This window comes from Sitophilus oryzae, unplaced genomic scaffold (assembly GCF_002938485.1).
Source record: "Sitophilus oryzae breed Bouriz unplaced genomic scaffold, Soryzae_2.0 scaffold_1356_pilon_pilon, whole genome shotgun sequence".
Classification (NCBI taxonomy): Eukaryota; Metazoa; Arthropoda; class Insecta; order Coleoptera; family Curculionidae; genus Sitophilus; species Sitophilus oryzae.
In genome coordinates this window covers 1125635-1140606 of record NW_022146011.1, presented here as the reverse complement: position 1 = coordinate 1140606, position 14972 = coordinate 1125635, and the positions used below count along the sequence as shown (strand labels likewise).

The 14972-nt window shown below is 34.3% G+C and overlaps 1 protein-coding gene across 1 annotated transcript in view; it reads left to right on the top strand.

Annotated features, from left to right (window-relative positions):
- Window positions 1–14972, top strand: part of LOC115875243 (clustered mitochondria protein homolog) — a 36983-nt gene that overhangs the window by 4371 nt on the left and 17640 nt on the right. Inside the window, 8 exon segments of the mRNA XM_030890662.1 lie at window positions 997–1452; window positions 4871–5138; window positions 5289–5518; window positions 6636–6772; window positions 6840–7034; window positions 8891–9103; window positions 9162–9336; window positions 13862–14245. Of these exon segments, the coding sequence (XP_030746522.1) occupies window positions 997–1452; window positions 4871–5138; window positions 5289–5518; window positions 6636–6772; window positions 6840–7034; window positions 8891–9103; window positions 9162–9336; window positions 13862–14245 (2058 nt within the window).

The following is a 14972-nucleotide window of genomic DNA, read 5'->3' as shown; positions in this document are numbered from 1 at the left end:
GATTTGGAAAAATTGTAGGCACAGCATGTTCTGTAGGTTTAGGACGGACACACAGCCGGCATCGCCGGTGTTACTATAATGTTTACCGAAAGTATGGTTTTTTTCGCGGGTAGGATGTTATGAATCGGATCTAGATAGTTCACGATTCACTCAAAATTATTTAGTATAATTTTATTAGCATAGAAACGCGTAAAAAACACAGATTTGTTGCGAAACTAATGAAAACAATTGGTTTGTTTACGACTACTAATTCTGGACCACTTCAGTAGAACTGTCAAAACAGTCAGGCCTTGAATATAACGTTAGCCACGACCAGTTGTTTATCCAGTGGCGTCGTAAGTACTTAAAAAAATAATAATAAAAATAAAAATGTCTTATTTTAATAACACACCCTGTATCAATATTTATAAAAATTAGAACTTAAGTATCTTGGGCAAGGAGGATTCAATATAATTTATCAGATTTGAAATAGATACTGTCCTAAGGGTAGTTTACTCTTAACTCGAAAAATATCAAGCCCCATTAAAACGTACGTCTATGAGGTATCGCATTTCTTACCCTGGGCAAAATGTACGTTTTATAGCCATACAGCCTCCTGCCAAAAAAGAAAAAGATTGCTCAACAAACAACCAAAAGATATTGGCTTGTATCCATCTTAAGTGGGACACCCTGTATATGTAAATATTTCTATACCAGGTTAAGGCATCGGCTCAGGATATACCGGGTGGTGCATCGTCGTTGGAAACAGAAAATCCCCCATGCAAATTGCGAACTGTCCAAATATTGGCTCCCCTAGTAATTTTACAGCTCAATTTTGCATGCAATTTTCTATGTTTCCGACGATGATGCACCACCCGGTATATTGTTGCCATAGTAAAATTATTGTCAGTAAAAATATCAAAGAAAGTTTCAAACTTCTTTAAACCTATTTTGCAACATATTACTTTTCCAAAGTAACTATCCCAAAAATCATGTTAATTTACCTGATCTACACAGAAAACAAACTGTCCAAAGACGTGGAGGAAAAAGAAAAGGACGAGAGCGAGGACAAGAACAAGGACGAAGTGGTTTTCATCCAAGACGTCGGCTTCACCGTCAAAATCCACAGCCCGGGCATCGAGCCCTTCGACATCCAAGTGTCCAGCATGGAATTAGTCCAGGAAATCCATCAGCTGCTGATGGACAGGGAGGACACGTGTCACAGGACGTGTTTTTCCCTGCAACTGGAAGGAAATACTTTGGACAACTTTTCCGAGTTGAAGAACATCGAGGGGCTGAAGGAGGGCTCGGTTATTAAGGTGGTGGAGGAGCCCTATACTATGCGCGAGGCTAGGATTCATGTTAGGCATGTCAGGGATCTGTTGAAGTCTTTGGATCCCGCCGATGCCTATAATGGGGTTGAGTGTAATTCGTTGAGTTTTTTGAATATGATTACCCAGGGAGATATTTTAGGTAAATATTATTGTTTTAGGTTTGGTATATGGAGTGTAGAGACACAGATTAGGTATCCTATACAGATAAAAATCTTGTCCCTAATTCGTGGTATGAAAATTGTTTTTTATGACGATGTGCAAACGAGTAAAATTTCCTGCGCGCAAAAATAAACTCGCGTAAAATAACAATAAACAGCGTAATAGAGAGATATCGCTAAACCGAATAGCGTGCACAGGTTAATAAGGCCAGGTGTTATTTCCTTTAAGTGAGGTGGTATTAACTCTCTTCATTTATAGTTATCGGATCGGAAAGAATTCTGTTTGCGTCGCGGCCGCTATTTAAACTTAACCTAACTTTGAATTTAAAACTTTGAAATTGTTTTGTTTACTAGGTATTTTAAAACTAAAGGGCTAAAGTGCTTATTTCCAGTGCTTTATTGTTTAACGTCTGCCAGTGGGTTTAGGGCAACAAGCAACAAATTCTCTTAGAAGGGCTAAGTCGTCATCTGCTGTAAACCTAAGCCTCTTTATAGGTTCTTTAATATTGGAAGAGGTGGAATCCATATTTTGGGCCATATTTATTTAATTAAAACTAATCCCAGCTACTTAAATATCAAATTACCTAATAAAACTAAAGTAATAATTCAAAACAATTCAAACCTACTAATAAAACTAAAATAAAATATCTTGCCGGCCGGCCCCGGTTGTCAAATACCCGCACATGCCCATTTAAGCAATTTTTAAACGTTATTTAGAAATAGCAAAAATGTAATTGATCCACAAATTACGTCAGGCGGTAACGTTATTAGCGGGTGTTGCGTTAAAAATTGACTCGCGCATATCGTAACCATGATAAGGTACGCGTAAATACTGCATGACGCTATTCGGTTTTCCGATATCTCTCTAATAACTGTGCCGGTCAGGCGCTGTGCACAATTTTACAGGCCATAAGTGGGCGTGCTATGTGCACAAACTAGTAACTTAACTAGTGCCCGATTCCGAAAATTGGAACAAGGAAAAACAATAAAGAAAAAACAAAATTTAAAATCTGTATAATCTGTGGTAGAGATGAGGAAAAATATCTCTTATGGGACTTTATTTGTTTATTTAATCTCTTTTGAATAATTTTCTGTTCTAAAAATTTTCGGCGCTTATTTTAAATTTTAGGTTTTTGCTACAGCAGCGCCATCTTAAGTCTTCCCTTTTTTATGACCATTTTTTAATGGACGAAGATATCCTTGCTCTACCTTATCTTACTTATCTCCTTTCCTCTACAATTATCTCCTTACCTCTACACTCCATATTAGTTTGGTACATTTGGTCTAGTGCAGTTTGTGATATCACTGAACGTGTACAGGGTGGGTCAAATTGGTCGCTTTTAAAGGGAAATACCCTTTTCTATAGGAGATAGACGAAAACTAATATCGGTGTTTGGAGCTCAACTTTTATCAAAAACATAATGGTGAACACCGCACATCGATATCTGTTACCGTTTCAGAGTTACGGGGTGTTTTTCAAAAATGTGCATTTTTAACAAATCGCTGTCACTTTTTTGCTATGGAAAATTTTGTATTTTTATGAAAACATTTTCAAAGCACCTTTTTACGTAGAATTTAATGGTTTAAGTATAATTTTTTTAAAATTGATAATTTAAGAATTATCAACAGAAAATTTAATATAATAATAGCTCCCGTATATAGCATTTAACGCCTTGGGAGTAGCGAGGTACAGCTTGCTATACTAGAGCCGTTCGGTATACAAGGAAGGTAATGTGGCTAGCATTATGCTTCAACCGCCTATTATTACCTCAGGATTGTGAATCCCAAGTACTCATTTAAGGCTGAGTCGACCTAGGTACCCAAACTATTTTTATTTCAATAAAAATAGTCGGCTGATGAAATGCCGAGTGTGGGAATCGAACCCACACCTTGAGATTGGTAGACGAGAGCCTGTACCTCTACGCCACCGGGCACCTTTCAACAGAAAATTTGATTTTTTTTATGGGACACCCTGTATATTTTTAATTTATTGAAAAAAATTTAAAATTACCTTTCCAAAAATGGAACACACTTGATATTTTCCTCGATTCCTCTTCGAGATATAGAGTATATAAAAATTCGGCCCGCTTTAAATAAGTAGGCTTTGAACGGATCCGGCTGTAATGCAAAAAAATTCTAGCTGTGAGTATCAGTTAAAACGAAAATAATATTTGCTATGAGAGATGCAGAATTTTATAACAATTTAAAATATATTTAACTAACATCAACACATTTAAATTATATCTAATAACAATAAAAATAAATAGCAAACCAAGACATGAGTTTTTTCTACAGATGTTCGACATATCGACCGTCTTCTGTTATGGAGAGACGGGGCAGTTTTTGAACATTTCTCGCGGAATTCATTAACTCAATAGGGGTGAAAGATACCCTCTCATAACAGCTTAGGATTTCTAATTCTTGTCTAGATTATACGGAAGAATAAGGAACCTTTATTCTTCCGCAAATATATCCACAGGATTAGATCCATGGGCACTAAGTCAGGCGGCCTCGACGGCCAACGGCTGGGATCTTGGTTAGCTATTAGCTCAATTATTCTTGAAATTGGCTGCAGAAATTTGCTGATAACTTCAGCGTTTAGAGGCGGTGCGTCGTCTTGCTGGAAAAATATGTTTTCGAGTTTCATTAAGGGCATATCATCAATAAGGGGTCCAAAGCCTACTAGTTAAAGTGGCGAACTTTTAAAAATTCTGAATTTCGAAGGGGATTATAACAAAATATCAAGTGTGCTATATTCTTGGAAAGGTAATTTTAAATTATTTTCAGTTAATTAAAAATATAGAGGGTGTCCCAAATAAAAAATCAATTTTTCTGTTGATAACTCTTAAATTATTAATTTAATAAAAATTATACTTAAACCATTAAATTCTACGTAAAAAGGTGCTTTGGAAATGTTTTCATAGAATTACAAAATTTTCCATAGTAAAAAAGTTACAGCGATTTGTTAAAAATACACATTTTTGAAAAACACCCCGTAACTCCGAAGCGGTAACAGATATTTTGTGCGGTTTTCACCATCATGTTTTTGATGAAAATTGAGCTCCAGACATCGATATTAATTTTCGTCATCTCCTATAGAAAAGGGTGTTTCCATTTAAAAGCGTCGAATTTGACCCACCCTGTACATATGTATGTATTTCTATCGAATTCAGGGAAAAGTTACCTAAGAACAAGTACCGTATGATTGAAAAAAAACGGCGTCCATTTGGCTTGGAAATGAACATCGATGACATTCACCATACAATTTTACAGATAAAATGGCATCAATCTTCATTTCAAAGCCATCGCTGACGCCGTTTTTTTTTAGATCATACGGTATGTATGTATCATGGTTTAAATTTTGAGATTTTTTTGAGTTTCTTTTTAATATTTGTACAGAGAAGAAAAAAATGCGACCGGAGAGCGTCGACTGCACCCCACCCGACTACATAATGCCCGACAGCAAAGACAGACCTTTGACAGCCCTACAGCCCCAATTTAAAGATCAACGCACGCCGCAGTGCGTCAAAGTACTCACCACATCGGCATGGAACCCACCGCCGGGCTACAGAAAGCTACACGGCGATCTCATGTACCTTTATGTCGTCACTTTGGAGGATAAACACTATCACATATCGGCCTGTTCGCGAGGATTCTACATTAATCAGTACGTGAAAATTTTAATCGAAAAAAAAACGGTGTCATGGTAGACTACGAGAGAATAAGCTCACTTCGAAGGTTACTATGACGTCGTTTTTTTTTTTCGATTTTTTTTTTAAATGGTGTTTCACATAATATAACCTAATTTTTCCATCAGGTCTTTGGTGGAAGAGTTCAATCCGAAACCGTCGTCGCCTAGTCATTTGTGCCATTCGTTGATCGAGCTTTTGAACCAGATATCGCCTCAGTTTAAAAGGAATTTTGCATCGTTGCAGAAAAAACGTAGCCAGAGGCATCCTTTTGAAAGAGTTTCGACCCCTTATCAGATTTATGCGTGGACTGCACCTACCATGGAGCATACTGTAGATGCGATCAGGGCAGAAGACAGTGAGTATATTGTTATATTAGAAAAACTATTATTTACTATATCATGGTTCATCAACTACTATTTCTATATCATGGTTCTGAAAATAAAAATATATAAATCAATGTAAATAGAACGGTTTAAAAGCTCAACAGTGGATAAAAACATATATTTTCAGTTAAAAACGCTATCACTAGCCAACATGGCGGAATTTTAATTCATTATTTTATAAAATTGACATGGAGTCGGCCACAAATCATCTACATTATATTATATTTGTGTCTAAAAAAAGAGAAACGCGTGTTTCGAAAATGAATCGACAATAAATGGAAACCTTGTTTCCAAATTGTTTCCGTTTAGCGCTGTCTGTGTAGAAATTTCGAACTAGTCACCTGTCAACATCGCCAATCAAGATTTCTGGTCAAAATAATAAAAAAATGTTTATTTACTTATTATAGCACAATTAAAACATAAAAACATGTATTACGTTGTGGAAGAAAGAGAAAAAACGTTTGCTGGTAACATTTATCTTCGGTCGCCTGTTGGGTATGGGTAGTGGCTGTTATTACATTTATTCCTAAACAAATCATTTCTGTAATGCGTATAATAAATATTTATAAAATCGCATAAGAAAAATATCTGTTTTTGTACTCACCATATGTCCTTCCTTCTGCTTTTTTAATTATAGTACTATAAAAACTTGAAGATTGCTCAAATAGAAAAACTGCAGAACAAAATCCAAGCAATAAAGTAAGGTTATGTTGGACAGAATATGAAATATATTATGGAAACTTTTCAGGAACAAAACGGGTACTAAATCTGTAAATGTGAGCCACGTTTGTTTCTTAAAAGTTCCGAAAAAATTGTGATACTAAGATCTGTATTGTTATAGCTTATGTAGCGAAACCATATTTTGGTAAAATGTTTCGAAACAGAAAACGATTTATGTTACAAAACATATGTATCAGAAATGTGACGAAACTGTTTCGCAATGTTTTTCAGCAGAGATCTTGTTTCGATTTTGTGTCTAAAAATGCTACTTGGGTAGTACACAATTATTGATAAAATTTAATGTATAATGTAGAATACTTGTACAAAAGTTTTGTATAAAATTAGTATATATATTTTTCTCTCCATCAGCTTTTTCTTCAAAACTGGGCTACGAAGAACACATCCCCGGTCAGACGAGAGACTGGAACGAAGAACTGCAAGCCACTAGGGAACTACCCAGGAAAACACTGCCGGAACGTTTATTGAGAGAACGAGCAATCTTCAAGGTGACTTTCGAGATATTTTTGAGGTTAAATACTCTAATAAGTTGACGTGTGATTTTTGACAAAACAGGTTCACAGTGACTTCGTTGCTGCCGCCACCAGAGGCGCCATGGCCGTTATTGACGGCAACGTGATGGCCATCAACCCTGGCGAAGAGGCCAAAATGCAGATGTTTATATGGAATAATATTTTCTTCTCTTTGGGATTCGACGTTCGCGACCACTATAAGGAATTGGGAGGGGATGCTGCGGCTTTTGTTGCTCCTGTAAGTAAAGTGTTTTATTTTTTTGTAAAAACTATTTTACAGTTCTGTTCTATGGAGACTAGATAACGGTCTCAGGAGTGACCGTTGGTACCAATAAATCCATCTAATTTTCATTAAAATCTTAGGTTAGTTGTTACCTTCAACCAATAAGGAATTGGAGACCACATTTTCGATATATTAATAATAAATAAGTTTACATCTATTCATAGATTTTAATATGCAGAAGAATTGTGACAGATTGAGACATATTTTAATCTAGGAACAAGTTTTAAAGATTGTTCAGCTATCGTTCACCGTTGCGTCATCATTATTTGTCAAATATGAGTTTTAGAGTTTGTCTGAGATCAGTTCATGCACTATAAAAAATTTTAAGTACGTTCCTATATTTTTGATTGAGCGGGTTCCGTTTTTTTTTTCGGCATTTATTTTTTTTTCTTGAGCCCTTCATCAGTTACGATCTCTTTAATTCCAATCCTTTGGACTGTTAAAATTTCTATTTCTATAGCATCAGCAACTCGCTATATTGTTTAAAAACGTTATCAATTTGTATTTTACATAGGAATATTACACCTTTGCATTGTACTTATATATGTATTCATATACGCACAGTAGAACGATCGTATGTTTGATGCTGGACATAACACTTAAAATCGTATTTAAACTTTTAATATTTACAAATTTCTTCAAATACATATTTTGAAAGCCATAATTTAATTAACTAAAGTCGAATTTTATTGAAAAATTCACCAAAAGCTATATATTATGGTATACAATATATGCGTTTCTTGTTAAAGATATTTAATATGTGGGAAATTTATAGAGCAAATTATGGATTAAATAAATGACTTAATTCATGTGCCCCATACAGAAGTTTTAGCCCATATTTTAACGATTAATTTAAAAGAAATTTTGAAACACTTGTGTGTTTATTTAACTCTATTCTCCGTGAAAATATACATATTTGTCAGGGAAATTTATTATAATTTGCGTCTTTCTTTCGTAATTATCAAAAAGTCCCACCGAGTCCCGATTATTTGTTGGTGAGTATAACTTCTCTATTTTATGCTAAACTTATGAATACAAAGTTTTATTGGAGCCGCTTGCAGCAAAGATGGTTTTGGAAAATTTTGTTTAAAATTTAATTTTTTGTGATACACTATACAATAATTAAGACTTTGAAAATTATTGTTATTGAATACATGTTGGTATTAAAGAACAGGACAAATCGCAAGGTCGTAATTCATACAGAATAAAAATATGATAAAAAGTTCATCAAGTTTTGGAATAAGTATGAAATTATACAGTTTAATTTGTAATAGTCAATTTAATACGGAAATTCAAGTAAAATATATATTCTGGAAAAACACCCCTGCACTATTCAGTAAGTTATCTGTAATAAAGTTATGACTATTTTTAACAAATTTGAAGATTTTAGAACACATTTATTCAAAAAAATGTCTTAAGAAATTTTGCATAATTGCTGAATGTCCAGCAAATTGCATAGGGTCGATCCACTGTGCGACGTCCACGGGCAAGAGTGTTCGACCAGCGTCTCTTCCTGGACATTGATCGATGTCCGTCAATAAAATTATAACCCCAAATTGAATTACAATGACAATTACTAAAAAAGATATGCAGTAATTTACAAAATGCCGTAATGACGTCACCAATCTCTTTCATCTGGTTGGCAAGTCATTAAGAGAGTTCAACAATATATGACGTAACATTGAACGATGGTTGAACATTCTATACTTTAAATTAATCTGATTTTCTCACATCTTTACACTATTTTTTGAAAATCATACTGTATTTGTAGGACTATTTAATGGCATTTTTTTTCTTTGATTTTTTTCCAGCGTAACGACTTACAGGGCGTTAGAGTCTACAGCGCCGTAGACTTACCAGGACTCTACACTCTTGGCACGGTTGTTATCGATTACAGAGGATACCGTGTAACAGCGCAGTCCATTATTCCCGGTATTCTAGAAAGAGAACAGGAACAATCGGTTGTTTATGGATCCATAGATTTTGGCAAAACTGTCCTGTCTCATCCCAAATACTTGGACTTGGTAAAATAAATATTTAATAAAAAAAAATAGAAAATATTCAGTAATAACGTATTTTTAGTTGAACAAAGCTGGTCATCAACTGAAGAGTCTTCCTCATCACGTTCTGAACGACAAGGACGAAGCTGTTGAATTGTGTTCCAGCGTTGAATGCAAAGGTATCATTGGCAATGACGGTCGTCATTACATTTTGGATCTTTTAAGGACCTTCCCGCCAGATGTTAATTTTTTGAAATGTAAGTTCCAAAAAATTTTATTAGGTTTCTTCCAACCCTTTAATAAAAATATTATAGGTATAAGGAAGGAGCATATCAAAAAACTTTACCAGTGCCGTTCTAAGTTTAGTCAAAACGTGTAAAAATTATGATGTAGGGTAGACTCAATAATTTGTTGTTTTATTTTACGTCGTCGATACTAGTTTTGTACCTTTTGTTAACATTTTAATGCGTTTTTTTGTAATTAATTAGTATGATACCACCTAAATAAGCAGCATACACCATAGGCGTAGTCAAAACATTTATCAAAAATATAAATATCCTTTCAAGCAGCTAAGTTAAGAAAATACGTGCTACGGCACTGTTTGGCGATATGGTAACAATTTGGTATGGCGTGTTATTGATCCTTGTATTCTTTAGTCACTTGTTGGAACAAACCTAATGTCGATTACTTTAGGACTAGGAGTAGTAGTAGGCTTGGTTGATTTTTTTGATTATGTAACGAGAACTTTGTTTACCCACTTGTTTCGTTGAACTGCTTGAATCCATTTTTGCTTTTGCTCCAATCTTCTTCTTATCACGCCCTCTCCTGCCGAAGGTTGGCGATCCAAATGGCAATTGTGGCTCTGGAAACTGCAGCCCGGAAGATTTCCGCAGACGAGCGTTCAAACCATCTCACAGTGCTTCGTCCCATGGACAAAAATCGAAAAAAAAAGTTAAAATTTACTAATATCTGAATATGTAATTTTATACTTATAGCAATGTTCAACCATCCTGTATATTATTTTTCATAAACACCGTTTTTTGTTAGCAAATATTTTCACTAAAAATAAATTTTGCGATCATTATCTTATCAGTTAAAAGAATAACATTCATAGTAGTTCTGTATATTATGGAGTTAAACGGTACATACTTAATTGAAAGCCACTATGGATATTGTTAATCAAGGTATGTACTTTAAATTTATTTCTAAACAAGTTCGTGATTCTTTAGTTTTTAAGTATTTTTTAAGATGATTCTTAAATGGGTATAAAAATTTTACGTTTTCAAACTTCAAAAAGGCATTTAAAAAAAACATATCAAAACATATCGTATTTATTGAATATTTTTGTTGTCATATTCATACACTTTTAATTTTTGTATAGTTTACCTGCGTCTCCTTGCGACGAACTTTATTTTATAATACTTTTCAGATGGAGTAAAATTGATAAGCAATGCCGATTAATACTTGGCTTGATCATAAGGACAAGAACTCAAAATTATTTGTATTTCAAAAAATGTGCTCTTTATTAGATATTGATGAACCTTCCAGTCAAATGAGACACCACTTGTGCCTGAAAAAGCCCACTATGTTGGAGCGAAACGTCGCATAAAAAAAAGTTTCCATCTTTCAATTTATTATAAAACCTCATACCCAAGAAAAGAAAAAAATAATATATGGATATGGTCTATTAAAGAGGTAACTATTAACATCCGAACCCCTCATACCAACAAAAAGAACAGTAACAACGCGAAAAAGTAACATATTAGAAAATAATGTACAGACATCTTATATGTGAGGATACTTCATCTACCTGTGATTTGGATACTATAAATTTGGAAGATTCTGTCAGCAGTGATTCTTCTGAATCAGAGTAGTTACGATCTATGTATTTTGTTGTCCTAAAGTAAATTTATAGTATCTTAAGTTTTTTTAATTAAATATAACATTAATGTTTCTTTTTCATTAAAAAAAAACATTTTTATCTTATATTAGGCTTAGATTGTAGGAATCATGTTCTAATGTTATTTCAATTCATTTTTATCACAGGGATTTATTTAATACTTACACCGTTTTCATACTATAAATAGTATGAGTATAATTTCCTTAGATGGAACACAGCTCCAACAACAACTAGACCCATATGTTCGAAGCACTGTGCATCTCCTCAAATCTTTTAGCCTGGCTCTTAGCTTTAATCTGAGTTCTGGCGTCTTCCTACTGATCTTTTCCCTTACACTTTGCCCTCTATTATTAGGCGCAGTATTTCGTATCTACCACCTCTCATCACATGACCCAGGTATTGCATTTTTCTTTCCTTGATGGTGTTCAGTATCTCTTTTTGTTTCTGCATGCGCTGGAGTACTTCATTGTTGGTGATCCTTTGTACCCATGAGATTCGCAGCATCCGTCTGTATATATACATTTCGAAGACTTCTATTCTCTTCTCGGTCTGTGAATCCAGTGTCCAGCTCTCACATCGTTGTTTGCTCCAATAGGTGTGAGAAACTATGAAACTACAAAAATGTTGTTTCGGAACAGTTGAATATCCGGGAAAGTTGAGTTATTGAATGTTATTGCACCCAACAACGCCCTAATTACGCCCTCCTTTACGCGTTAACATTTTTTCGGCATTTTTATTAACATTTAATATTGTCACAACACAACACGACGCACAGTGGGGTATTTGACATCAATAGTTGATCGAAATTTTTTTATGTAGACCTTATATAAATTATTGCTATTTTCAATTAAAAAGGAAATAATATAAACAAAATAAAGGATAATTCGTCGATTCTAAAAAAGAAAGAAAAATCACTGTTCCAGTGTTTCCACAGTCAATGCCACTAATGCCAGTAGTAATATCGTAACTAATACTACTAATGCTACGACTGATCCGCGACCAATGCCCATACCACTAAAGCCGCTACTAATGCCAAATTGTGCTATACAGCTAATGGCACTAATGCGCTTTGTACACAACAATGCCATCGAGTTTTACACCTCGCATTAGTATATCACTGATTGGCAAATTAGATGAAACCAAGAATGTTTTTCTCATTTTATCAGCAAAGTCGCAAAAAGTCGCAGTATTTTATTTTACTGTATGAAAGCCCAATGTTTACTAAGTAAAACGTATATAGACAATATGCTGAATTCTTCGAAAAACTAAATCTCTAAGTATAATAAAAATGTCACAAATTTAATCAAATTTTCTGAACGCCTAACTTTTAGTTGCAAAAAAAATCGTTAGTATAGAGAATATCAAAATAAATAATATGTTTTTGTAGAATACATACCTGCAGCTTGCTGGGCCATTTTCAATCAAAACAATACTATAAACATAAAAGGAGCACAAAAACAACAACAATTTACAATTTTAAATATAAAATTTAGCCAGTTACCTACCTCTTATCTGTGAGAAGTAACAACTTTGACGTTTCGTTGAAAGAAATGAACGCAACTAAACAGATAAAAATCTTGTCCCTAATTCGTGGTACGAAAATTGTTTTTTATGACGATGTGCAAACGAGTCAAATTTCCTGTGCGCAAAAATAAGCTCGCTTAAAATAACAATAAACAGCGTAATAGAGAGATATCGCTAAACCGAATAGCGTGCATGGACGTTAATAAGGCCAGGTGTTATTTCCTTTACGTGAGGTGGTATTAACTCTCTTCATTTATAGTTATCGGATCGGAGAGAATTGTGATCGCGTCGCGTCCGCTATTTAAACTTAACCTAACTTTGAATTTAAAACTTTGAAATTGTTTTGTTTACTAGGTATTTTAAAACTAAAGGGCTAAAGTGCTTATTTCCAGTGCTTTATTGTTCAACGTCTGCCAATGGGTTTAGGGCAACAAGCAACAAATTCTCTTAGAAGGGCTAAGTCGTCATCTGCTGTAAACCTAAGACTCTTTATAGGTTCTTTAGTATTGGAAGAGGTGGAATCCATATTTTGGGCCATATTTATTTAATTAAAACCAATCCCAGCTACTTAAATATCATATTACCTAATAAAACTAAAGCAATAATTCAAAACAATTCAAACATAACCTAAAATAAAAGATCTCGCCGGCCGGCTCCGGTTGTCAAATACCCGCACATGCCCTTTTAAGCAATTTTTAAACGTTATCAGAGGTTATTTAGAAATAACGCTTGGTGTAATTGATCCGCAAATTACGTCAGGCGGTAACGTTATTAGCGGGTGTTGCGTTGACTCGCGCATATCGTAACCATGATAAGGTACGCGTAAATACTGGATAACGCTATTCGGTTTTCCGATATCTCTCTAATAACTGTGCCGGTCAGGCGCTGTGCACAATTTTAGAGGCCATAAGTGGGCGTGCTATGTGCGCAAACTAGTCACCTAACTAGTGCCCGATTCCGAAAATTGGAACCACGAAAAACAATAAAGAAAAAACAAAGATTATAATCTGTATAATCTGTGCCCATAGCAACGCCATTCATGGCAGACATGATTTAACTTATCATTTTTTTTTTGGGAAATCTTAAACACATTTGCTTTTTCGAATTTCGATCACATTTTTCATACTCCACCGTGCGACGCCTAGTTCGGATTCTTTTTCACTTATTTTTTACTACCCGGAACAGCGTTACATCACACAAATTTCGTACCTGAATGTTTTATAGTTCCAATAACTGCACTAGCAAAAAACTAAAATACTTAAATATTATGGCGCTGCTGTCGGAATTTTCTGAAATCAACTGAAATGCACCAAGCCTATACATTCGAATTAATCTATCTTATTATTACGTTATTCTAGTGGAAGGGGAAGAATTAACCAAAGAAGTGAAAGCCCTGGGATTCCCCATCGAGCACAAGCACAAACTCTGCTGTCTAAGGCAGGAACTGATCGACAGTTTCGTCGATTCCCGCTACATGATGTTCATCAAATACGCCGCCTACCATTTGCAACAATTAAATATAAAGAAACCGGGAGACAAAATCTTTAACAATAACGCCATCGAAGAGGAGAAGTCCGAAGAGAAGACCGAGGGTGAAAACAAAGATAAAGAAGAGACGGAAAAAGAGATAACCAAAGATGAAGATAAAGAAAAGGACGACGCGGAAGATAAGAAGAATCAGCTTGTGGAAGAGGAGGCCAAGAAGATTCTGGAGAGGATCAATGATGGATCTAAATTGGAACGTAAGTTTATTATTTTTTTCTTTAATTTAAATAGTAATATTTTTTTTCTTTTTGTGTGTCTTTGTAATATTTTTGTATGATTTTTTTTTCAGTTTTACAGGAATAAAAGAAATATACAGCATAGCTATCTCTGTAAATTCTGATTTTAAAAACTATACCGGGTGTTTTTCAAAACTGGTTCACTCCTACAACTTTTTTATTTTTTCAGATAAAAAAACGAGATTTGGTATTTTAGTATATGACATATAAATGAGGACTGATTAAATTATTCAATTGTTTTCGGTCACTTCCTGTTTCACCGGAAATGACTACAACTTTTGATTTTTAAATAACCCACTCGGTATTTTTTTACTTTATTTGATAGAAAATTACAATCTGATTAGAATGTCAACTTTTGACATTGCCAACATGTCAGCTGTTGACATTTTAAATTTCAATGTAGAGTACTATGATTAACTTGTGTTAGTTATCTGCTTTTAGATACACTCTATATCAATAATTGTTTGGCATATGCAGAATTTACAAAGCTTTTTGTACCATTTAGGGCCATACGTATGACTAAAAATGCATATTTTTCGGAAAAACGTCTTTTCCTTAAACAAATAAATCAAATTGTTTTTTCTAATTTCAATACAGATTCGTCGTACTTTTTTTTTTGTCGAATTTCGATTTTTTAAAAATTGTAAATTTGCGGTAAAAAAGTTTCTTGATCAAATTTTCACACTCT